General features: G+C 37.8%; 1 protein-coding gene across 19 annotated transcripts in view; it reads right to left on the bottom strand.

Moving 5' to 3' along the window:
- The window catches only part of RBMS3 (RNA binding motif single stranded interacting protein 3), a gene marked incomplete at both ends in the record, with an annotated part of 935,783 nt that overhangs the window by 326,865 nt on the left and 583,568 nt on the right, over positions 1-25,350 (bottom strand). For all 19 annotated transcript variants that reach the window (XM_081105840.1, XM_081105826.1, XM_081105837.1 and 16 more), the window contains one exon: positions 18,967-19,058. In XM_081105840.1, coding sequence (XP_080961966.1) covers positions 18,967-19,058 — 92 coding nt within the window. The remainder of the gene's footprint in view (positions 1-18,966; positions 19,059-25,350) is intronic.

Raw genomic sequence — 25,350 nt, 5'->3', positions numbered from 1 at the left:
CTTTGTACAGTATGCCATTTTATGAGACACACATCAAACTCATTCAAATGGCCAGTCATTTAGCTGTCTGTTTGGTGTACATACGCATTCTGTCATGTACTGTGAGCAAAACACAGCCGAATTTAATCAGGCTGCTGTTTATAATTTAAGAAAGGGACCTCCAAATGACTCCTTTTTGGTACGCTTCTAAAAAGGTCAGGCACCAGCATGTTTTACCAAATAAAACTCAGGTTTGAAGAATATGCCTTCTAAATTGATTTTTACTACCTGGGCTATAATAAGTTTTACAGGGCTTCTTTGTTAAATTGCCCTGACAATTTCCATTTCCAGTTGCCTCCATCATATTAACAGAAGGTAAAGTTCACAAAGAGTAAAATATGTCACTGCACTGCATTTGGGCTTGGGAAATAGATCACACCACTGACAAACATACCGACATAATGTTTGGCATTCCCATTCTTGTTTGGCTTGGCATCGCTCACTCAGGGCGGGACAAGATGCCCTACCACAAGCGGAAGCATTTCATTACTCAAGACATAAAACACGTCTGCGCCAACGACTTGACAAAGCCCATTAAATGTGTATGTGTGTGTGTGTGTGTGTGTGTGTGTGTGTATTTAAAAGGATGGATTTTTTTTTTTCCGCCAAAGAAAGGCAGAAAGGTCAGGGATGTGGGGTAGAAAATATGTGTGTAGAAACATTAGTTCTTGTCTACTTAAAGCTAGGATAGAATTCCACTAGAATGCACAAATCCTCTACAGAATCATTTCTCCTAAACGATGATGCCTATGCACAGCTGTGCTCGGCAAGAGTAGGTGCTGAGTATTTTCTAAGTAATTAAAATAAGGTCAGATGGTTTCTGAAGGTTCGTTAATGAAAGATCCATAATCTCTCACTTGTTTTATGAGTCAGCATGTATTTCTTGAGCCCTTCTATACCAGCCATAGAACTAACACAAAGGGAGAGACCAGAAGTTAAGAGCCAAAGTAAAAATGGTTTAAGTCTTTTGACATGATAATTATAGGAGGCTGGGAAGGCTCAAGAAAGAGCCAGGATGCCCTAACCGGTTTGGTTCAGTGGATAGAGCATCGGCCTGCAGACTGAAAGGTCCCAGGTTTGATTCCAGTCAAGGGCATGTATCTTGGTTGCGGGCACATCCCCAGTAGGAGATGTGCAGGAGGCAGCTGGTTGATGTTTCTCTCTCATCGATGTTTCTAACTCTCTATCCCGCTCCCTTCCTCTCTGTAAAAAAATCAATAAAATATATTTTAAAAAAAGAAAGAGCCATGAGTAGAGGTACTGTCCCTCAAAGTGGTCATGAAAGAAGTGTTATCTACTCAGAGATCTGAAAAATGCTTTTGTGTATTCCTTCACCAAGGGGCATCAAGGTGGGTGGTAAGGACGAATTTTATGCATAAGCCTAGATTTATGAAAAGAACATGACAAATTGTGGTGACCGCTGTATAAAACTTTATTTCTTTTTTTTTTAAATATATTTTATTGATTTTTTACAGAGAGGAAGGGAGAGAGATAGAGAGTTAGAAACATCAATGAGAGAGAAACATCGATCAGCTGCCTCCTGCACATCTCCCACTTGGAATGTGCCTGCAACCAAGGTACATGCCCTTGACCGGAATCGAACCTGGGACCTTTCAGTCCGCAGGCAGACGCTCTATCCACTGAGCCAAACCGGTTTCGGCAAAACTTTATTTCTTATGGGCATTTATCTTTATATTAGTTTTCCCCTGTTCTCTAGCTGATGGTTATGAATAAACCTGTCATATTCATTCTACACTGTACGTGCACTAATGTTAAGGTCCATATGTATCTTGAATCCACTTTTATCAGTTAATTTTCCATCACTACCATGGTGGCTGTCCTCAGATCAAGAAAATTAATCATCTAGAAAATATTTAAAATAACTTTTTAAAAAAAAACTTCTTCTAGACTAGGCCTTGACTCAAAGTAACATTGACGTTTAAAAATTTATATGTCTGCTCCTGAGAGGAAAGTAAAATGTTTATAGCTGCAGACATGCAAACTGGATTAGGTCAAGTAAAGAGAAAAGCTCCATGTGCAGCTCAAAGCAAACGCACTCTAGCGATTCTTGGCGACCACATGGGTTCAAGAACAATTCATTTTCCTTATTTGTGCTTCTTACCTCTGATTAGATGCCACCTGACATCTGAACAGAAGGAAAGCTCTGCACATCTTGATGTTGACATGTACACATCCTACATCAGAGTCTGAGTTACCATGCTTAGCAAAAATTCTCAACGAGAAGTGTTCCTTCCAAAACCTCCCTGTTCAATCAGTCACCCATTAACTCAACAAATATTGACTCATCATCAGAAAATATGCCAGGACTTTGGCTAGGCACAGGAGAAACAATAGTCTCCCTATCCTCCAGGGTCTGTAGTGTGAGATATGAAGTGCTGAGGATTTTCCCTTGATAGGCACTGGTATGGCTTGTGTATTATTATACTGGTAGTTAGCATACTGACATACTTCCACCCCTCTTGGAAAATAGTTACTGACCCAACCACCACACTCTACCCCACACTGTCTGTCACTCAGACTCCCTGGTTACACTGACTCCTCTTCCGGGACCCCTAGAATCATCTTGTAATCCAGTTAATGCCTAGCACGGGTAAGGGGCATTCACGACCCCCTCTCTAGCTCAGTGGTCAGGATCTGGGATTCATTGTGAGTGACAATGACATACTGGCAATTAAATATCATGACTGTCATTCCTGCAATACAGGCCAACACTCCAGCCCAGTCTGCAGCCTAGGGCCACCTATCTGAGGAGAATTTACAGAACAAAAATGTAGAGGCAGCATTTAGAGACTTATAGCAATTTGACAGATTGGTTATATGTCAGTTAAAACCAATAATAACAGAAATGAAGCTTGTATTTTATACGGCCCTGCTCTCTTTTATTTCATTTTTCTGATTACTCTTCAGAGAATGTTTACAAAGAGTATGATTAAACATAAAGAATACATAAATCAAGCATTTTATTTGCATAAAAGAGGACCCCTAGCTGCCCTTTAACAGTCTCCCTTACCCAAGCAAGGAAGGCCAGAGACATATGCACACACAAAATATGCTGCTAAGCACACTGAATGTCTATCCTAATTCATGGAACATTTGCATCTCCTGCCTCACAACTATTCTGGGTTAAAGCATAAATTAAGCAGTGCTTTTCCTAAGAAGTTCAGATGAATGGATAAGGGGCTTGTTGTAGCGTTGAGTTTGTATAAAAAACATGTATGAAACCTAGATTTTTGAGTGTAGGGGATTTGGGGATCTGGGTGAAAAAAGTGAAGGGACTAAGCAAAAAGGAAATAAAACCAACTCAGACACAGACAACAGTATGGCGATTACCAGAGGGAAAGGGAGTAAGGGGAAGTAGAAGAGGGTAAAGGGAGGACACATGGTGATGGAAGGAAACTTGACTTTGGGTGGTGAACACAAAATACAATATACAGATCATGTGTTACAGAATTATACACCTGAAGCCTATATCAGTTTGTTAAACAATGTCACCTCAATAAATTTAAAGAATATAATAAGAAAATAAACCCTAGATGAATGACACCTCTAATTGAAAGACTACAGTCTGTCATCCAAACAGTAACAGAACCAAATACCGATCCTGAGGCAATTAGCCTGGGAAATTTTCTGCAAAATTGTATAGTGTTGACTTGAAGCAGCATGTAATTCAGAAACAATGAAATTAAGGATGTAAGAAGAAATGAAGAAATACATCATGCCTCACCCCCTGATATTTCATTACCATTATCACTCTTACTTTTAAGTCATTTTTCTCCAGGTAATTCTCAATTATTTTCTTGGAAAGATTTGAATTTGATTTTAACTGAGGGTACTCTATCCAATATTAAAATACATTCACAAAAATGAAAAACTTTAAAAAATTAGTTAATAATATCTTGGAAATGTAAGCAATACAGCAATTCTAGAATCCCAAACAGGATGCCTGCCATTTTCCAACACATATTAGTACGCAGACTTTAATATAATATTGAGTTGAGATGTGAAAAGAATGTTATTTTTTCTCTTTCAGATTATTATATATATTATATACTATATATTTGGGAAAGGAATAGAGAGATAGAAACATCAATTATAAGAGAGAACCATCAATCAGTTGCCTCCTGCATGCCCCCTACTGGGGATCGAGCCCACAACCTGGCCATGTGCCCTGTCAGGGACTTGAACCAAACTGTGACCTCCTGGTTCATAGGTCGATGCTCAACCACTGAGGCACACCAGCTGGGCTCAGATTATTTTAATTTACCTTATATGATTTGCCTATTGCTTTGATTGACTATTAAAGAATAGTTGTGTTTTACACGAATAACTTAGCCCTAATATAGTTGAGTCCCCACCACAATTTAAAGAAAAAAATAACATATGATGGGTAGAATGTTTTCTCTCATGTATTTTTCCTTAAACACTGACATCAGCAACATTTGTCTGCATGTGAGCTCTAGAAGATGAAAGAATGGATAAACAAACAGAAAAGGAATAGTACAGAAAAACTCAGAAACAGATGTGTTTATTCTGGCTGTTGTTTTTTCTCAGGTCCACTTACGCCTGGTTGTGATTTTACACTGCATACAAAAAAATACAGTCATATGTTCTGCTCATAAAATCAACCCCAGTTCTTATAAGAAATTACACACGGCAGCTTCACATGGATGCTTTGTACTTGAGAAAAGATTCCTATAATATGAGCAAACCATTCCAGCTCTGAGGCGAAATTCTATGTGCTACTGAAATCCTCTGGGGTCTAGTAAGACTTATGTTGAGGTTCAAAAGAAGTTAAGTACACTTAAAAACCCTTGAGAACAAAATCCTTTGGTGTGCAAATGACATGGCCAGAATGTCTATCAGCTTGTAATCCAAGTACTGATCCACATGCATTTACATACACTTTGATGTGAATCAGATTCCAATATAGTCTTTAACCATCAGTTGCAGGACCAGCCAAAAGGAATGCTGCCTAACACCATTGAGTTTGTGTTGAGCAAAAATAAGAAGTGAGAAAAGACGGTCATCCTTGACCTAATTTATCATTATGCAACCCAAAGATATCAGACACAGACATTTCACAGCCTAGTAGTATTGATGCATGATTCAACACAACTATTTCCCAAGAAAGGTAAATTACTGTATATTGTAAACTGAGTTTCACCAAAACTAGTAACTCCCGAGAAACCTACACACTGTCACAAAGCAAAAAGGAAACCTATGTTGTTTTATATATTAACAAAACCAGAAAAAAAGGAGACAGCAGTCTTAACTGGTTTGGCTCAGTGGACAGAGCGTCAGCCTGAGGACTGAAGGGTCCCAGGTTCGATTCTGGTCAAGGGCATATACCTTGGTTGCCGGCACATCCCCACTAGGGGGTGTGCAGGAGGCAAATGATCGATGTTTCTCTCTATAAAAAAATCAATAAACATTTTTTTTTAAAAGGAGACAGCAGAAGACCTTATAACACAAAAACTGCTACAGCAGACCAGCTCCTCACTAGTTATTTCAACATCCTTGGAAGTGCAATGGGCATGATAGCAGTATTAGCATAAAAGACGTAGATCATCAATGCCTGTACACTGGACATCATGCATTATGCCCATCCATTAAAATTGGAATTGGGAGAATATTCAATACCATAGAATCTGAACTGCAAACCAAGTATAATAGATTTCTATGCTTTATTCTTACTGGTTCATCAACTTGTGAAGCAATGTTCTATCATCTCCCATTTCTACTTTCTCTATATTCTTCTTGAATAACCGTTGTTATCTGTATCCAGTCTCAACCCCATTTTCTCTTCCACAAGTGTCTGCCATGAAGTACAAGTAGTACATAGATGGTTCCCCTATCCACACTGTATTCTGGAATCATCAGTGTGTAGAGTTACATAGAGCATTTATGAATGCACTGCCTTTAGGATTCTGGAAAACTCAAAGGAATTCCTATAACATTACACATATTATTCTGCTGATTGAAGTATAGAATAGTTTGGAGATAGGGACTTGCCTATATTAAAGCACAGTACATCATTACACTGGTGTATTGATCTTTGCACTCTTGGGTCAATGTTAACATTTCAACATGTGAAGTACTTTTAGTATTTTTCTTTAAGAATTTATATTTTGCACAGATGCTCCATTTAGTCCATAACTTGTTTTTTTGGATTGCAAATAAACAAAAGTAAATGAGGATAAACAATTTACAAAAACATAAGCAGAATATAAATGTTACAGTTAAATATTTAGAAAAGGAATAACACCATAATCTTCAATACAAGTTATAAAAACTAGCTATGGTATAGATGTAGTGTATGCATAGAGAGAAAGGGAGAGAAAGGGATAGAATAAACTAGAAACAGTAAAAGAGTCATTATAAGGTTTATTTCTGCTTTATTTTGGGGGGAGTAAGTCAGCATAGCCCAAAATACCAAAATACTTCCAAAAGAACCTAAGTTTTTCATTTATCATTATTTTCTACCCTTTTTCAAAAGACATGGTGGTAGACAAATGCCAGTCAAATTTCCAATACTCTATTGGTATACCCCTGAAGGGAAACTAATGTTCTCTATCTACTAAAATGGATCTTGAAAAAGGGAACAGAGGCATTTCCTGAAAAGTTCTAATATTCATAGTAAATGATCGAGAAGAAGCCTAATCAGATAGGATTTCAGAACTCTAATGGAAAGAAATTTCAATCATCAAAAATTTATTATCTGGGCTCATTTTCAGGGACTGCAGTACAATAAGTATTTAATCAGTTGGTTTCTATTTTTCAGTGGAATTAATTGTTCAGTCTCTGTAAGAGTGTTAACTTCTTGGAAGCCCATGATGAGCAATACAATATACACATGATGAATTACAGAATTGTATACTAAAACCTATATAATTTTTTATTAACCAATGTCACCCCGATAAATTCAATAAAAAGAAATAAGATTTCTCAACCTCAACATTACCATAAGGTAAAGATAAAGATGAACCAGGCATGAACTCTGGCCCCAAGGTGAGTAGGTCATTGGACTATACTGAAAAATGGAAGTGGTATGAAGGCTTAAGATTTAACTGTGAAAGAAATTCAAAAAATAAAAAGGTATGATCAATTATTATTTAGTATGACATGTTATACAGCTGTTATACAGCGGTTCACAACCTGTGGGTCGCGACCCCTGAAAATACATCCTGTATATCAGATATTTACATTATGATTCATAACAGCAGCAAATTACATTTATGAAGTAGCAACGAAAATAATTTCATGGTTGGGGGTCACCACAACATGAGAAACTGTATTAAAGGGTTGTGGCATTAGGAAGGTTGAGAACCACTGCGTATTAAAATGTTAGTTTCCAATAAGTCATCCTATAGTTTTCTATCACTTAGAAGATGCAACATAATTCATAGTAGAAAGGTAGGTACCTATCTACATATGCAACTTATAAAAGTAGTAATCAAGGACAACAAAAGTGAGTTAAAATGCATTGATGACATTACATGGCCTGGAATACTCATTCTAAAATAAGGTTTCTCTATAGGTTAAAAGGGGATTAAGTGGTGATGGAAGGGGACTTGACTTGGGGTGATAAGCACATAATACAATATACACATGATGAATTACAGAATTGTATACTAAAACCTATATAATTTTACTAACCAATGTCACCCCAATAAATTCAATAAAAAGAAATAAGGTTTCTCAACCTCAACATTATTGACTTTTAGACCAAATAATTCCTTGTGTCGTGTGTGTCTGACTGGGATGAGGTGCTGCTCTTTGTATTGTAGGGTGTTTAGCAGCTACCCTGGCCTCTACCTTCCCCCAGTTGTGACAACCAAGTATGTTTCTAGATATTGCAGTTGAGAACCAGTGCTCTAAAGCATCTTTCAGATATTAGCTTAGATGCCACTACCTCCTGGAAAAGATTCCTGGATATCCCAGGTGAAATATATTGTCTCCACTATGTGCTGACAAGTGGAGACACCGCTGATTAACTGTTCACCATGTATAACAATTACTTATTTACTTGTATGTACATTCCTATGGACTGTGAATTTATTTTGATCTGTAACTGTATTTTATCCACCATTGGTTCTCCTCATACTAGGTACCCTGTACATATATGTTGAGTAAATCAATGAAGGAAGGAAGGTAGGTAGCTGAACTGACCAACATAGCACGGGAGGACGCTTTCATGCATCATAAGATGCCAGTTGCACCTTTCCCCGCAATGTGATCATTAAAAATGTCTTCAGACATTGCCAGATAGTCCTTGGGGTAGGAGGGCATTACCTCTGGTTGAGAACCACTGCTCTAAAGATTGTACAGAGAAATGGCAAACACTTAGTAAAGTTCGGTTTTTTTATAGAAACATTTTACAGTGCTTCCACTGCCCTAGTCAATAACTCATATAATAATGGCTTTGGAATCAGACATAAGATGAGACCCTGACATCTAGTTGGCTGTATGACCTTGACTAAGTTAAACTTTTTGTGCTTTAATTTCTTCATTTGTAAAACTGGAACAATAATAACCGCCGAGAGAGTTCTTTGATTCAACAAATATTTATTATTACCTGCTACCCGCTTGGAAGACACTGTGCTTGGTTTGGAAGGTACAGTATACAGTGGTGGCAGGAAGTGTTAGAGTCTTTGCACTTATAACTATTACACTTTAGAGTGGGAGAGGGATAGAATATAATTGCCTTTAATATAAAATTTAAGTTACTAATTATGAAGATAGATTCTAGAAAACTGAGCAAGATTCTATGAGACCATATAAAAAGAGCAGCATGACCTAGACAGGGGTGTCATTAAGATTTTCAAAAGGAACTGCCATTTGAACTGTTCCTTGAAGGATATGTGAAAGGGGAATAGGAGGAGAAGGGTGGGAGGATTCAATGAGACAGAATGTGAAAGCATAGCACAAGGCTGCCTGATGCTCTATAGAAAAATCAATGAATGCAAGCAATGAATTATAAATAATCAACACTATCACTGAGAAAATTAACAGATAGGAATAGGACATTAAGCAAACTGACATCTGATTTAGTATCTTTCTCACAAGTAAAAGATATTCACAATTCATTTTTACAGAATACTAAACTAATTAACAGTGTTATGAGAAAAATATGACAATAATAGTGTTAAAATGAAAAGATCCTTTTGCAATCTAGAATGTTGGCGAATTTAATATCTTGACATTCTAGGTATACAATTTTCCAGTGTACTGTATATTATGGTTAAATTGGAGTATAACATTGATTAGCATGCAGTCTGGTTTATAAAGCCTTACTATTCCACTGTGCTAACAGTCCCTATAAGGGCTCCAGCCATCAGTTAAATAAATCATTTGGCTGGGAATGGAGCATTTACATATGCATGAGTTACTAATTTCTTGGACATTATAAGCCATGAGGTGGTTTCCTGTGTGCTAGCAAATGCTGAGGTGAACCTTGATTGCCAAAATTGCACATTTTAAACATTAATTCATGGACCATTTCCTCCATCTAAGATATAATAACATTCTCTATCTGTAATTCTTCTGTCAAATGGACCTATCAGACATATATAGAATGTTCCATCCAACAGTAATGGAATATATATTCTTCAAGTGCACACAAAACATTCTCCAGGATAGTTCATATGACTGATCACAAAATAAGTCTAATTTAAGAAGATTGAATCATACCAAATATCTTTCCCAACCACAAAGTTATGAAACTAGAAATTAACAACAGAAGGAAAACTGGAAAATTCACAAATATGTGGAAATTAAACAATACATCACTGAACAACCAATGGGACAAAGAAAGAAATTAAAAGGGAAATGAAAAGACCTTTGGAGCAAACAAAAATGGAAATATCACATACTGAAATTTATTGGAATCAACAAAACAGTTCTAAGAGAGAAGTTTATGGCAAACACATACATTAAGAAAAAAGAAAGATCTAAAGCAAATAATCTAACTTTACACCCCAGGGAAATAGAAAAAGAACAAAATAATCCCAGAGTTAGTACAAGGAAAGAAATAACAAAGATCAGAGCATATATAAATGAAATGAAGACCAGAAAAAACAATAAAGAAAGATCAATGAAACTAAAAGCTGGTTTTTGAAAAGCTAAACAAATGACAAATATGTAGCTAAACTAAGAAAAAAGAAGAGAAGTCTCAAATAAATAAAATCCTAAATGAAATAGGATTTTTAAAAAATGTAAGTGGGGATCATAAGATACTACTATAAATAATTATATGCCAATACATTGGATCACCTAGAAGAAATGGATAAATTGTGAAAAACACAGAACCTATCAAGATTGAATCTTAAATAAAATAGAAAATTTTAAAAGACCAACTAATTACTAGTAAGAATATTAAATCAGTAATCAAAAACCTCTCAACACAGAAAATCTCAGGACCAGATGATCCCTTGGCAAGTTCTATCAAACATTCAGAGAAAAATTAACACCAGCCTTTCTCAACTCTTCCAAAAACTTGAAGAGGTGAGAGAACACTCAAGTCATTTTACCAAGCCAGAATTATCCTGATAACATGCTCAATACAAACACTACAACTTCTTCTTCTATTTTCAATGGGATTATAATCTACATGTGACAGTGATGCTCATAATTAGGTCCCCTCACTTTACAACAATGGTGACCAGAGAAAGGATCTGCTTTCAATTTTAAGAACAAATTATTAAAGACATGCATGAAGACTGTTCATTATGAGATTTCCCCATGGTATATCAAGAAATGAGATATTGATTGAGATCAGCCTGTGGATGCATTCCCTTCAGAGAGGCAAGATGAAAGAGTTGGTATTTCTAGCAAATTGAAGAAAACTTGTATTACACATATACCCTAGGGCAGTGGTTCTCAACCTTCCTAATGCCTCGACTTTTTAATATGGTTCCTCATGTTGTGGTGTCCCCCAATTTCATTGTTACAAATTGAACATAATTAAAGCATAGTGATTAATCACAAAAACAATATGTAATTATATATGTGTTTCCGATGGTTTTAGGCGACCCCTGTGAAAGGGTCGTTCGACCCCCAAAGGGGTCGAGACCCACAGGTTGAGAACACCTGCCCTTGGGTAAAAAAGTATCTCATCACCGGATAGAGTCTCCAATTTATGACACAAATTAAGGTGAGTGTTTTGTTGATTTCTGTTTTTGTCAAATGCTAGGAAAGCAGCAAATTTTATTAGAGTACATGCCCACTATTTCACTTAAGAGGATACAGGGGAGTCCTTGGAGAAGTAGAGTGGTACTCACATTAAGTGATACTCACTCAGATTAAATAAATCATTTGGCAGAAGCTAATATAAATATAAGTTCAGAAGACGCTGCTTCAGAAATGCCAAATAATTAACAAAAAGGATTAAGACTTCCTGACAATTTCAATATTGGGGTTTGAATCCTTGCATTGCCCCATCAGATCAGAAGAAAAAAGAGCCAAGTTGACATAGTTCAACAAAGCAGACTTTCACGAACATTTTACAGGTACATAAATGACCAACCACTAGTATTGCTTTTATTGACAACTTCAAAAATCTCAGTCACCAGGAAAATAATACTTGGTGTTTGTTAGAGATGTTCTGTTCAAAATATGTTCAACGGGAGCACGTGACACAAACATTCATTTTAGAAAATGAGATAGCAAGGTTTTCATTACATGGCATCAGTCATCAAGAGTAATGAACTGTTAAAACCAACATTGAACTGCCATTCTTTGGAATTAGTTATTTAATGTGCATTCCACAATAGCGGTATATGTATCTTATCATATCTTTACATCCGGCAATAGAACAGCATAATTTGCAGTTAAATATTGAAAGAAAGTATTTACTGACTCAATTAAGATTTGGCTCATATGAAAAATGTACTCAGAGAAATGCACCATCAGAATGACTGGAAACAAGAAAACCCCCACATAAAACAAAAGGATAAGTGATGGTGGCATACCTCCTATTACTAAGAAGAAAGTACAGATATAGATATAACACAACCTAAACATGTTAGCTCACTAAAAAGTCTGCTCTATTTTGAATGACCAAAGACATTTTTCATAACAATCTCTTAAACATATTATAGTTTACTTTCATAATTTCTTTTCGATTTCTGTTCAAATGTCACTTCATCAGAGAGACGCCCTGACCACGCTATCTAAAATGCATGCCGGCTCAACCTTCTATCTCCATCCTCATCTTCTCTGTATTTAGTATCCCCATCCTGCTTTGTCTTTTAACCACTTCTTACCACATAACATATCAATTTGTTTACTGTCTGCCTTCCACTAGTAGAATGTGATCATAAAACTTTGTTCGATTCAATGCCATCTACACTAATAAAAGAGAAACATGCAAATTGGTGTTACTCTGCTACACCCACCAGCCAATCAGAGTGACTATGCAAATTAACCCAACAAAGATGGCAGTTAATTTGCATACACAGGCACAGAGTGAAGACTGAAGACTGAAGAGGCTTGGCATCTCTGCTGCAGCCGGACCAAAGGCCTGGATCCTGGGTGCCGGAGGAAAACCGTTGCCGGCAGCCAGGGGAAGGAAGGCCTATTGCGCGAATCTTTGTGCAACAGGCTTCTAGTATCTTTAGAATGTAGAATAATCTATTTTTAAATTTTCACCTCAGGACATGCTTAGAGAGAAGGGAGGGAGGGAGAGAAAGAAAGGGAGAGAGGGGGAAGGAGGGGGAGGGAGGGAGAGAGGGAGAGGGAGAGAGAGGGAGAGAGAGGGAGAGGGAGAGAGAGGGAGAGGGAGAGGGAGAGAGAGAGAGAGAGAGAGAGAGAGAGAGAGAGAGATGCCTGCCCTTACAACAGAATAATCTTGGTACACAGTAGGCTTTCAACATGAGTTAAGAGAGTAGGAGAATTAAAAAAAAACACAATTCCAACCTAAGGCCATAGCTCTCATCTGCCTGGGAAATACTGGTATTTTTGAGTGTATATAAATAATAGTATATAGGCTTCTCTGATCTTTTTATCTTCTTGGAAAAGAAAAATACCTGAACATTACTCTTGGTATATTAGAATCTGAAGACAGCACTTATCCATCATTACATCATGTATTGATTGAGTCTCCCACCTGGCCTCAAAAAGCAATATCTTTCCTATCATCCACTGAAGTTGCCCTTGAACAATGCCTCTCTCCTACATGAGAACCTCTGAGAAGCTTCCCTGTTTGGCTGGTTTACTAGTAGGCTCCACCCCATTGTAGTGACCCATGAACACAAGATAGCCTGTTTACTCTCATACACCCAGGAATCTTAAAAGCAGAGACTGTAAATATTGCATTAGACCATAAGAGTCTGGTTGACAAAGCCTAGCACATGGCTCTGCATTGCAAAAAGTAGCTTTGGTAGACAACAAGCCACATCATGGGGATAGTGGTTGAACTTTTTTTTAAAAAAATTCTAGAATAATCTGTGTATTAGGCCCATCCTTCATTAATGAAATTTCTACTACTAGAATATAACTGTTAGGGTTATGCATTAACCACTGAGGTGATATATTTTATAATTAACAGAATTTATTTTCATATATTCATTGATTTTTCACTTTTTATTTCTTACAATATCAAGTGAAAAAAAATCCACTCATTTTTTTTTTTTTTAACAAAGAGAACTACTATTTATAGTCACTGATTTATAGGAGAGAATTCCTTTCTCTGGTCCCAATCTGGTTCTCTGCCCTAGTTGATATGTGGTTTTATATTATCCCTGATGTACTTGACATTCTCTTGAACATGTGGTCTCTTTTTTATAATCAATTAAATTTGACCTATTCTACATATCCTATGGTGTGGTGAATCACCTTTGGTAATTAGAAGGACAGTCCTAGTAGTAGACCTGACAAAACTTTCTACAAAGGCCCTGTAAAGAGGGTGACTCCTCTGGGGGGCTTTCCTCTAGAAAGAGACATGTTTTTGTTTTTTGTTTTTTTTGTTTTTTTTTTTTAATTCTCTTTGGAACTGACAGAAAGCAAATACGGAGGCCTGCTAAGTTTGTGAGAGCTCACGGCTTTGCGGGTAATAATTGATAACTGTTCAATATATAGAATCCTTCTAGGGCCTAGAAACTTATATCCAAGAAAACTCAGCTTCTAAAGCTGTACAGTTCTCCAGTGAGGCCTCAATGAAGCAATGGGGGATAATGGGCAAGAGAATTCTATTCCTCCCAACAGTATTTGATATGTACATCAAATAAGCAATCAGTGATTTCCATTTGCTTCCCATTCTCTCTGTTTCTAAATGGCAGTCTTCCTTTAGTTTCATGTATCCTGTTGTTTCTCTATGATTCAAAATTATGGGAGTTCAGATAACCTGTCTTATAAACATACTGGCTGCTAAACCATAAGGGCATCCATGTCTGGGCCTGTTGGAAATGATGGCATCACTAGATGTGATTAGAGGGTGAGACGTTAAAGTAGGCTCCCCAAGGGAAGGAATGAGTGCATGCCACCCAGGATGTATAAATGGGAAGAATGGTGTTATTGGTGTTTAATAGCCCAAAAGATAGACTACTCTTACTTTTCTGTACTAGAGGCAAAGAAACTAAATTATTCATCATTACAGACTCTCTTGCAGCTAAGAGAAATCCATGACTCAGCTTTGCACGTTGGTAGGTGAACACAAGATCCTGAGTTAGAATTCTGGGAAAGCGTTTAAAATGACAGAATCAGCCAGAATGGTTCTTGAGCCTTTTGTCCTTTTCTTTCCTTTTTATATTTTTATTCAATGAATTGGGGTGACATTGGTTAATAAAATTATATAAGTTTTAAGTACTGGCAAAACTGGAGCTACAACAGCTGGAGCTTTAGAAAGCAACATATGATATGTATGGATGAAAGCCACTAATAACGAATGGCAAAGCAGCCTTGATTTTGATATTACCCCAAAGCATTTGCCCTGAACTGCAGATCTATGGCTGTCTTATTCATAAGTAAGATAAACACTTAGAAGGTTAGGCTATTGTTAGCTGGATTTCTTAGCTCTCTTCTTTTTAAGTGTACAGAGACATATTATTTAGCCAATGACTTCTTCTAAATACCAATTTGTCAACAAATAGGAATTAAACAATAATTCTTCCAGTAAGTGATAATTGATTAATAATGTATAACCATTAACATGGATGAACGTTTTCTGTATACTTGGCAAGAATAGTAACAGCCAATATTCTCAACCCAGAGCTGTAGCAATCCAAGGAGAAAGGTTAAATTTTAAAAATTCAGAAAAAGGAAGAAGTTAATTCAGTCTTGATTCTCTAACACCTAGTAAAGTGCCTGGCACTTAGCAGGCAAGAAACATGTTTACTAATTGATACTACTTATTATAGTCCTCAAAAAACTGTTTTGTAATAACATAACACTTAAATGATAGAATGTTCAGCAACAAATGTGAATTTAATGCATAACAACATTTACTGAATAACTAACACTTACTGAATTTTGGTATAATGTAAGTACTATGCTAAATTCTTTGTGTGTTTTTTAAAATTAATTCTCATAGTAGTCTCATAATGTAGGCATTATTAGAGACTTTCAGAGATATTTAAATTACTTGGCTAAGGTCATAGAGTCAGGTGGTGTCTGAGCCAGTATTCAAGGCCAAGTTTCCCTCCCTCCAAACCTATGCTCTTAACCACTATGTATTACTAACATATTCTATATCTGCTCTCCTAAAAGAAACACATCCTTTGATCCCTCAAAACCCTTCTTGGCAGAACAGCAAGTATACAGAAAATGTTAGTCCATGTTAATGGTTATACATTATTAATCAATTACCACTTACTGGATGATTTATTATTTAATTCCTATTTGTTGACAAATTGGTTGAATTTTTCATATGCACACATTGGAATAAGTTAGCTAAATAAAGTGATTCACTTGGAAGGTTTCATGTTCACTCTAGGCTCCTATTGGGAACCTAGATTATTTGCAGCATTTTTGCTTTAAAATCCAGGAGGTGTACCCATCACAGCCTGCATAGTAGGATATTGATAAGAACAAGGATGCAGGAGGCAATTCACTGGACACTTAAATGGCAAAAAAATATAGTGCAGTTTCACACACCCTGCAGACTGCAGGTTTATATGATAATAAATAATAGCTTTCACCAGGACAAAGGCAAAAAACGCCATGAAATCCAATAGCTCAGTGAGAAATCTGCTAATACAGGTGGTCAAGCTTGTTCCATTTCATTGTCAAAGGGAGGCTATTTATTTGCTTCTGGGTAGTTAAATTACAAAGTCATTTACTGCTGAAAGTTTTCCAGTAGGCAGATGTGGATCTAAAGCCCAGAGCTTTAGATCCAAAGTTTGTGAGAAAAAGGGGAATAAGAATTTATTCCACAGACAGCATAATTGGTAAAGTAGAAATCTTTCAGCAACTCTAGAAGTAAAATAAAATAATGAAATAAAAGAAAGTACGTATCTTTAAACATTCCAGGTGGAACCTCCTTACTGTGTACATTGGGCATGAGCTAAGAACCAAAATGCTAGCTCTCCTAAATAATTTTCTTAGAGACTCCTTAAAATATTTTCTCTTTGATAATTTCCTGCTTAGCTGAGATGTCAGTGACAGAGATGGGTGTGTCTGTGTGTAAAAGAGAGAGAGAGGGGGAAAGGGAGAGGGAGGGGGGGAGAGAGAGAGAGAGAGAGGAGAGAGAGAGAGAGAGAGAAATCGAGTTCTTGTGCAGTAGAATGCTGAGAAAAAGAGGGGAAATTTTCACAATGGCTCCTCGGTAGTTATAAAATTAATGACAACTTTCTTTTTCTGTTGATCCAATAAGTACCACATATGTATTCTCAGACCATCTGAAAACTGGAGATTATGCACACTGTATTCATTATTTCTAAATTGTCACAAACTAGTAATTTCCAAAATGTGTTAGTTTATCAATAAAATTGATCAAATATACAGTTTTTATAAGCATTTGTAAATTTCTTGTAAATAAGGGTTTCCTTTAGGTCCCAATTTTGCATATGCCTAACACCTACAGTTTTATCACTTGTTTCCTAGGTGTAAGTCACTGCTTAAGTCACCAAGTAACTTAATTCTTTGCCAAGTAAGTTTTAAACCAAGACATGTACATAATTTTCTTATTAATTGCGAATATTAACTTCATCAATCTTAGCTTGTGACCAAATTCAAAGCTTCCACGCATAATCCACATGAGGAATACATTACACAGCTGAGAGAATTCAAACTCTAATTTATATTGCCTTGAAAACAATTAATGAGTCATAAAGAGCAATGAGTCTATCAAAGTAATCTATATGTGAAGTGACCCACAACAAAAGGTTAACAGATATTGATGGTATCAGTTTGCTAGAAGACAACCGAAGATGAAGAAAACCAAATATCCCAAGTCTAGGTATCTGAACTTAAAAATGCAAAATGTTCTCAGTGAATGTTAGCCATCCTAACAAAATTCCAATGACTGAAAATTTGATGACTCTGTCATGAAATCACTCAGCTGTTATGGCAATAATTAAGAGTATGTGTATACATGCATATGACATAAATGCATTTCAAGATCTGCTGGCTTTTCTACCTAACTTTTGAGAATTAGAGATAAACAAACTCAAACAGTAATAATCTGAAAAAATATTTTAAAACTTAAGTTGCATGTAAAACAAATACAAAATGACTATTATTTTGAAGTAAATATGTCATAAAATGACATATGACAGCTTTATGTCATAAAATTTTTTAAAAATTTAGTTGGAAATACAGATTTACAGACTTTGGAAAAAACATATAGAGCAGTGGTTCTCAACCTTCTGGCCCTTTAAATACAGTTCCTCATGTTGTGACCCAACCATAACATTATTTTCGTCGCTACTTCATAACTGCAATGTTGTTACTGTTATGAATCGTAATGTAAATATCTGATATGCAGGATGGTCTTAGGCGACCCATGTGAAAGGGTCGTTCAACCACCAAAGGGGTCGCAACCCACAGGTTGAAAACCACTGATAGAGAATCCCGTGTACCTCTCACCCTGTTTCCCCAATACATATTACATATTATGTAATAATAGTACAATATCAAAACCAAGAAATTGATATTAGTACAATATGTGTGTATAGTTTTGTGTCATTTTTTCACACCTGTAGATCCTTATTACCATCACTGCGATCAGGATACAAAACTATTATATTTTGTTTTATTTATTTTCTTGAATATAAAAATGCATTATCATTTCAGATAGGAAGTTCCAGACTATTTGTTCTACATACCAATAAATGAGTGTTGAAAATTATTAAAACCTTGGAAATTATCATCTAGCTAAACTCTACAAAGGCCAACGTGAAATTCTAGCCAAACAGACAACAAACCCTTTGGTTAACCTCAGTTCCTTGCACAGATGAAGCATCATCGTCATTCAGCAATCAGCTCTCCCCAACATGAGACAGCAATTTTTCTCACACTGTTTATCAAAGACAACTAGCTGCGTACTGGACTACTCCAATACTATTTCCTGCTGAAAGTCCTGGACACACACGAACACACACCACACACACACACACACACCACACACCCACACCCACTACCTTTTATTTTTAATGTCATAAATAAAGTTTTAATTAGGACCCCCACTACCTTTTTCAGGCAAACCAGAGCACCCCACAAGTGCCCTTAAGTCACCAGTGACGTTACCATAACAAAAGAGCACACAAACAAACATACTTGAAAAAACAAACAAACAAACAAAAAAATAAACCAGCCAGAGTCTTCTAAGCCAAACTTACTGTAGGGTTTCTTCTTTTCCCTACCAAGTAAATATCATCCAAATTGTTGCAAACTGCAATTCGGATTCAGCTGCCAGCGATGGAGAAGTATATATGATCACCAAGCAAACAACCTAAAACCCCCCAGTCTTACCTTGGCCATCTGTGCCTGCACCCCATTGGCCTTGAGAGACGCTACCGCTTTCTGGGCGGCTGCGGGACTGTCAAAATCCACAAAACCGTAACCTGTGGAAACACAAAACCCCTGTTAGCACTCGCAAGTAGCTGGCTCTCCTCCACACCGAGGGAAGGAGTGTTGGGGCTCTCACTTGCATAAAGGCTCTCCATCTCTGGTCCTTACCGTGTCTGGGGAAAATCACAAAATCATGAAAAAAAAACGCGGCGGGCATCTAGCAGCGGTGCCTGAAGTCTGCATCTGCCCGAACCCAGCAGCCTTTTTCTTTGCAGCCCCACGTGCTGCCCAGCCCGCTTTCCCCTGGGCCCACGTGCTCCCCGGCGCGAACTCTCTGATTGGGGGAACCGAGAACATCTCTACCTCCACTCACTTGTCTGTAGGCAAGAAAAGTCAGCCAGGTGCTCCTAGTCTCCTCAGCGGTTAATTTGCAACCTAGCAAGGTCTACAGAGTCTCTAGACCAGTGGTTCTCAACCTTGGCTGCACATTAGAATCACCTGGGAATCTTTTTAAAATCCTGATTTCTAGGCCTCATCCTCCGGAAATCCTGTTTCTTTGTTATGGGGTGAGGCCACAACATTAGTAACAAAGAAACAGAATTTCCGGAGGATGAGGCCCAGAAATCAGGATTTTAAAAAGATTCCCAGGTGATTCTAATGTGCAGCCAAGGTTGAGAACCACTGGTCTAGATAGTAGAAGTCTGTGTACATCATTCTGGGGGTACCTATTTTCCACGAAGGGATGGAATACTGGAGCTGTTGTAGAAGAAAAACTTCTGATTTAAATAAATTCTTAGCCTAAGACAGCATGGCTCAGTGGCTCAGTGGTTGAGCCTCGACCTATGAACCAGGAGGTCATGGTTTGATTCCAGTCAGGGCACATACCTGGGTTGTGGGCTCGATCCCCAATGGGGGGCATGCAGGAGGCAGCTGATCAAGGATTCTTTCTCATCATTGATGTTTTTATCTCTCTCTCCTTCTCCCTTCCTCTCTGAAATCAATAAAAGTATATTTAAAATTTTTTTAAATAAAATAGTAAGTCTTATGTTTTGGAGATTGCTTTGGAGAGTGGGCTTACTGTCAGCAACCTGATTTAGACTAATTCGGTGAGTAAGGTGATAATACATTATTGAACCCTGTTCTATTTTCCTGAATGGATTTGTTGCAAGAATGAGAAACACAAAATGTTGAAAAATATTCTTTTTAGAGTTTCTCTCTAAAGTTAATTTTCAAAACCTCAAAAAAGTTGCTGTTAATAAAAGTTATGGCAGAACTTGACTATAGATATCACCAGCAACTTCAACAGTACCTGGCACACAGTAGGCATTCAATCAATACATGTTGACTACATGAGTTAATAAATGTTGTTAATGAGAGTTAGGGTTGGAATGTAGCTCCAGCTGATTCCAAAGCCCATGCTAATTCATTACAGGACCTTCTCACTCTCGATCACAGCATAAGTAAATTATTTTAACTCTAAAGTGATCTGTGATAAACATAATGACATAGATATTCAGGCTTCTTATATAAATAAGGAGCTCGTTTTAAATTAAGTAAACACACCCATGCCACTTGTTACTGGAGTACAACCTGAAAAGGACACAAGAGTCACGTATACTGTTTACTGATTGTGCGCCTGTGCGTGTGGGGGGGGGGGGGAGAGGGTAGATACAGAGTGAGGCCAAATAAATAGCCAATAAAACAGACTAAATGCAAAAGAGATTTTGCATGTCCATAAAATAGCAGATATGAATCCAGGACTTAGCCTAACAGTAATGTAAGCTGCCAAGGATATTTAAAAACAAAAATACTCAAGAATGAGTAGGAGGGCAGCTTTGCTTGGCACATCTAAAAACCCATCATATGTAACCTACGCCTCTTCTCATTTATTAGGCAGGGATTGGCTCTGTACTCTTTTCCTTGTCTCATTTAGGAGTTTTGAGGTGAGCTACAAAGGCAACCTTGCTAACCATGCACTGTGACACCCCCCTCCAAACAAGCAAAGAAATGTGCAAGAGAATTCAATTACCGAGTTGTTTCTTTTAATTAACTTTTTAATTTTCTCCCCTCAAATCCCTCCTTCTTTTTTCCTCCCAGCATGTTATCCTAAAATGAACTTGTTACCCAGCAGTATACCATCAAATGCTGCTGAAAAGCTGGGCAGAGTAGCTGTGAAGTTTGTATTTCTAATCCAAAAGAAAGCCCGCTCTATAAGTGCTAGTAATTCTTCTCTTCTCACGAAACTCAAACTATCTGAATAACATGAGTAGCAACACCCACTAAGTTGAGTAAAATAGGCGAAAAAAGCCAGAATAAAGAGGGGGAAAGAACAAAATACCTAAAGCATTAGAGTTAGAAGAAGCAGAACATAAACTAAAATGCAGATGTTTTCTCCTATGTATCAGAATATGGGCTCGGTGGTTGCCATGTTGGCACCTGCTGAAACTCTCATGGCTTCACGGGCTATGGTCCTCATGTTCCTTCGGGTGTAAACATGAAGAAACTGAGGCTAGGGAGAGGTGACAGAAGTCACCTTAGATTTGAAGCTAAGTCTGCCTAAGCCTCCCAACTATACCCTACAATGAACGGCTCCATACCCTCACTTTGCAAACTATGTCTAGTGGCCCCTGAGGTCCACCATGGAGAGAATGCAATCTTGAACATCTCTTGGATTTTGAAGTGAGGGCATGGAATAAAGCAGCTCCATTCAGTTAATGGAGTGGTTGAGTTCTCAGTAGAACTGGCTAAGTCAGGCACGCTTTGGCCACTCTTCCTCATGCATTCCCATGCTCATCTTTCACTCTATAATGAAACGCCATGTCAGGCACTTTGCCAGGCACAGGGCATATAATAGTGAATAAAATAGTTCCAGTTTTGCCCACCCAGCATGGCTCAGTGGTTGAGTGTAGACCTAAGAACCAGGAGGTCACGGTTCCATTTCCAATCAGGGCACGTGCCTGGGTTGGGGGCTTGATCCCCAGTTGGGGGGCAAGCAGGAGGCAGCCAATCAATGATTCTCTCTTATCATTGATGTTTCTCTCTCCCCCCCCTTTCCTCTCTGAAATCAATAAAAATATATTTTAAAAAAATAGCTCCAGTTCCCATCCTTATACAGCATATAGTTGAGTTGGGGGATGGACATAAATAAAATAACCATCGAAATGAACCTATACTGACAAACTGGTATGTCTCCCTTGAAAGAAAATGAGAGCATATACTATGGCATCTAACTACTGATCCTTTATTATTGAAAGTCATAAGGAAGCAGCATTTCTTAAATTATCACTTTAACTGGCTTCTGCTAAAGACTGAGTGGTTGTGGAGAAAGTGGTCAGCAAGAATGGAATCAGCAAGGTGACACAGAGGCAAATGGCAGCTGGCAATGAAGTGAATGAAATGAGATGGATGATTTGAATTATACTTTTAATTAACAGGAGTTGGTAATGGATTGACTTGGTTGGGAGTAAGGGGGCTACAGAGAACATGGACTATTACTGCTCTTTCTTGGCATAAGCCACGGGATGGCTAGAGATGTGATTTACTGAAATGGGGAGACTAGAGGAGGATCCAGCAAGGGAGAGGAAAAAGTAAAGTATCAATTTGAGACATGTTGAGTCAGAAATTCCTGTGAAATATCTAAGTAAAAATGTCAAGTAGCATTTGGAGAGTTTAGGCTGTTGCACAAAAGAGGGGGTAGAATTGGATATGCAAATTAGGCAGTCAACACCATAAATATGTGTACAGAGATAGGAAATAGATTAAAAAATGCCTAATATAAGCAGAAACAAAGGGTTCAGGTTTAGAGTTTGAACAACGTCAACATTTAGGTGTCAACTGAGAAAATGAGCGTGCAAAGGAGGTGGAAGGAGAATCAGAGAGGAAATGAAGAGGTAATAGGATGTCTGAAAGTCAAGTTTAGAAACTGTCCAAGGAGAGAGAGATGGGCTGTGCCAAATGCTACAGAGAATGAGGAATATGAGAGATTGGAAATGCTCAGATGTTCAGGAGCCTTAATGTAATTATTGTGATTTGCTTTAGGCAAGTGTGGGGATTGAAGCCTATCTGAGTGGAAGAGTGAGAAAGATGAGGAGGCAAAAAGAATGCTTACCAGCCTCATTGCCATGATCTTGGCTGGGATGGAGAATTAATAAACAGCTTTAGCCAGTGGGGAGTATGAAGTCTAATGAGCTGTCTGTTTAAAGATAGAAGATACTATGGCTTTCAGCCTTAGCTGCAAACTACAATCACATGGGGAGCTTAAAAAAATACCAATGCCCAGGATTCACCCCCAAGAAAATTAAACCAATATTTTTGGGAATGTGGCCCAAATGTTTACACACACACACACACACACACACACACACACACACACAGAAAGAGAGACCCTCCTGTGTTTCTGTGTGTATGTGTGTGTGTGTGTATGTGTATAGGTATGTGTGTATCTATTCCCTGCTGATTTCAATATGAAGCCCCGGTAAAGAACTGCTGAGTATTTATTCGAATTATTTAAGAAGTTTTTGTTGTTGTTGCACCTATTAAGAGATTGTTCTTGGTAATTTTGAATTAAAAAAATCAAGCAGATCCCTAGTTAGTTTGGCTTAGGGAATAGAGCATTGGCCTGAGGACTGAAGGGTTCTGGGTTCATTTCCAGTCAAGGGCACGTACCTCGGTTGCAGGCTGGATCCCGGCCCTGATCAGGGCATGTTTGGGAGACAAACATAGATAGATGTCTCTCTTTCACATCGATGTCTCTCTCTCTCTCTCTCTCTCTCTCTCTCTCTCTCTCTCTCTCTCTCCCCTCCCTTCCACTCTCTCTAAAAATCAATGGGAAAAATGTCCTTGGGTGAGGATTAACAATAATAACAACAATGATCAAGCAGAAAGCAAGCGGTTAAAACTACAGGGGGACAAGGGGATAATTTCTATAAGAGGACCTATCCTTCACTCATTGTAACTGGAAGAGAAAAAAAAAAGACACTCTTGGTTACCAGGTGCTATTTATTTGTACTTCCCAGTGACTGGGACTCTACCTACTACACAGCCTGTGCTTGATACATATTTGTTGAAATTACTTGAAGGCATGCTTAAAAGATGCTTAGGTACTTCATGGGACTACCTTGGAAATGAACTGATAAAAATGTCTGTTAATACATCTTGACTCTAAAGAACACTATAGATGCCAAGCAGTCACAGTTCTGGTTCAGCCCTGAACCCAGCAAAGCAGCCCCAGATTTCAGGACTGTTGCACTCTAGTCCAGTGCTGCTTCTCTCTCTCAGTTCCCCCTCCTCTGCCACCCACCAAATGTCACACAGAAGTGGACAACATCATGATGCGGACGTCCAGGGAGGAACTCCAATCCAAACAGAAGACATCTGTGAGGCCTGAGACCCCCTTAGCTCTCTCTGAATTGAGGAGGGGCTGGGAGGACTTGGAGAAGAGAGTATTTCTGAGAGCTAGCATGCCAGCAAGGAAATAGAATGTCTACTTCCTATATAATGTCTCCTCTATGGAAGGCTCCATCCCAACCGGGGAGCTAAGACCTGATGAAAAAAAAAATGTTAAAGAATAAGGCAACAGAGGAAGGTTAGGGGTCTGGATGAAAAAGGTTAAGGGATTAAGCAAATAATAATAATTGTAAAAAAACCTCATAGACACAGACAACAGTATGGTGATTACCAGAGGTAAAAAAGGGCTGGAGGGGGGGAGCGGATAGAAGAGAATAAAGGGGGGATAAATGGTGATGGGTGGAGACATGACTGACCATGGTGAGCACATAATACAATGTACAGTGATGCTTTACAGAATCGTACACCTGAAACCTATACAATCTTATTAACCAATGTCACCCCAATAAATTCAATTAAAATAAATAGGGGAAAAAAGAAAAATATATAAAACTGGCAAATAACTTTGGGAATTGGAAGAATGAACATTATAAGAAGGATTTAGCACCAACCAAGTAGAGTTTCTTATTCCTGTTATTTACCATTAAAATATATTTTGCGACAATTTTAAAAAGAAGCTACCAGGAGTGAAATATTTCACTGACTTTTGTGTTCTCCATATACACTTTCCTTAATTAAAATGCAAGTTCCAAGGTCAAAGGGTCCCCAGCCACCCTGAGAAACACCCTGATTCTAGAAATAAACACTCTATCCCTGAGTTTGCTGTGACTGCATCTACCACATCACAATTAGAAGAAAACAAAATGAAATACGGAGCTGCCCCTGAAGAATCACGAAGCATTCGCTAAGGAAAAAAATCAACTACAATTTGGTTTCAATTTGCTTTCCTTAATGACAAATAATCAAGTCTGGGAGCAGGAATCTCTGCAGCTACATCTG

This window comes from Myotis nattereri, assembly GCF_964212035.1.
Source record: "Myotis nattereri genome assembly, chromosome: 14".
Taxonomy (NCBI): Eukaryota; Metazoa; Chordata; class Mammalia; order Chiroptera; family Vespertilionidae; genus Myotis; species Myotis nattereri.
Note: the sequence above shows the minus strand (reverse complement) of the source record. Positions and strands in the feature narration are given on the sequence as shown.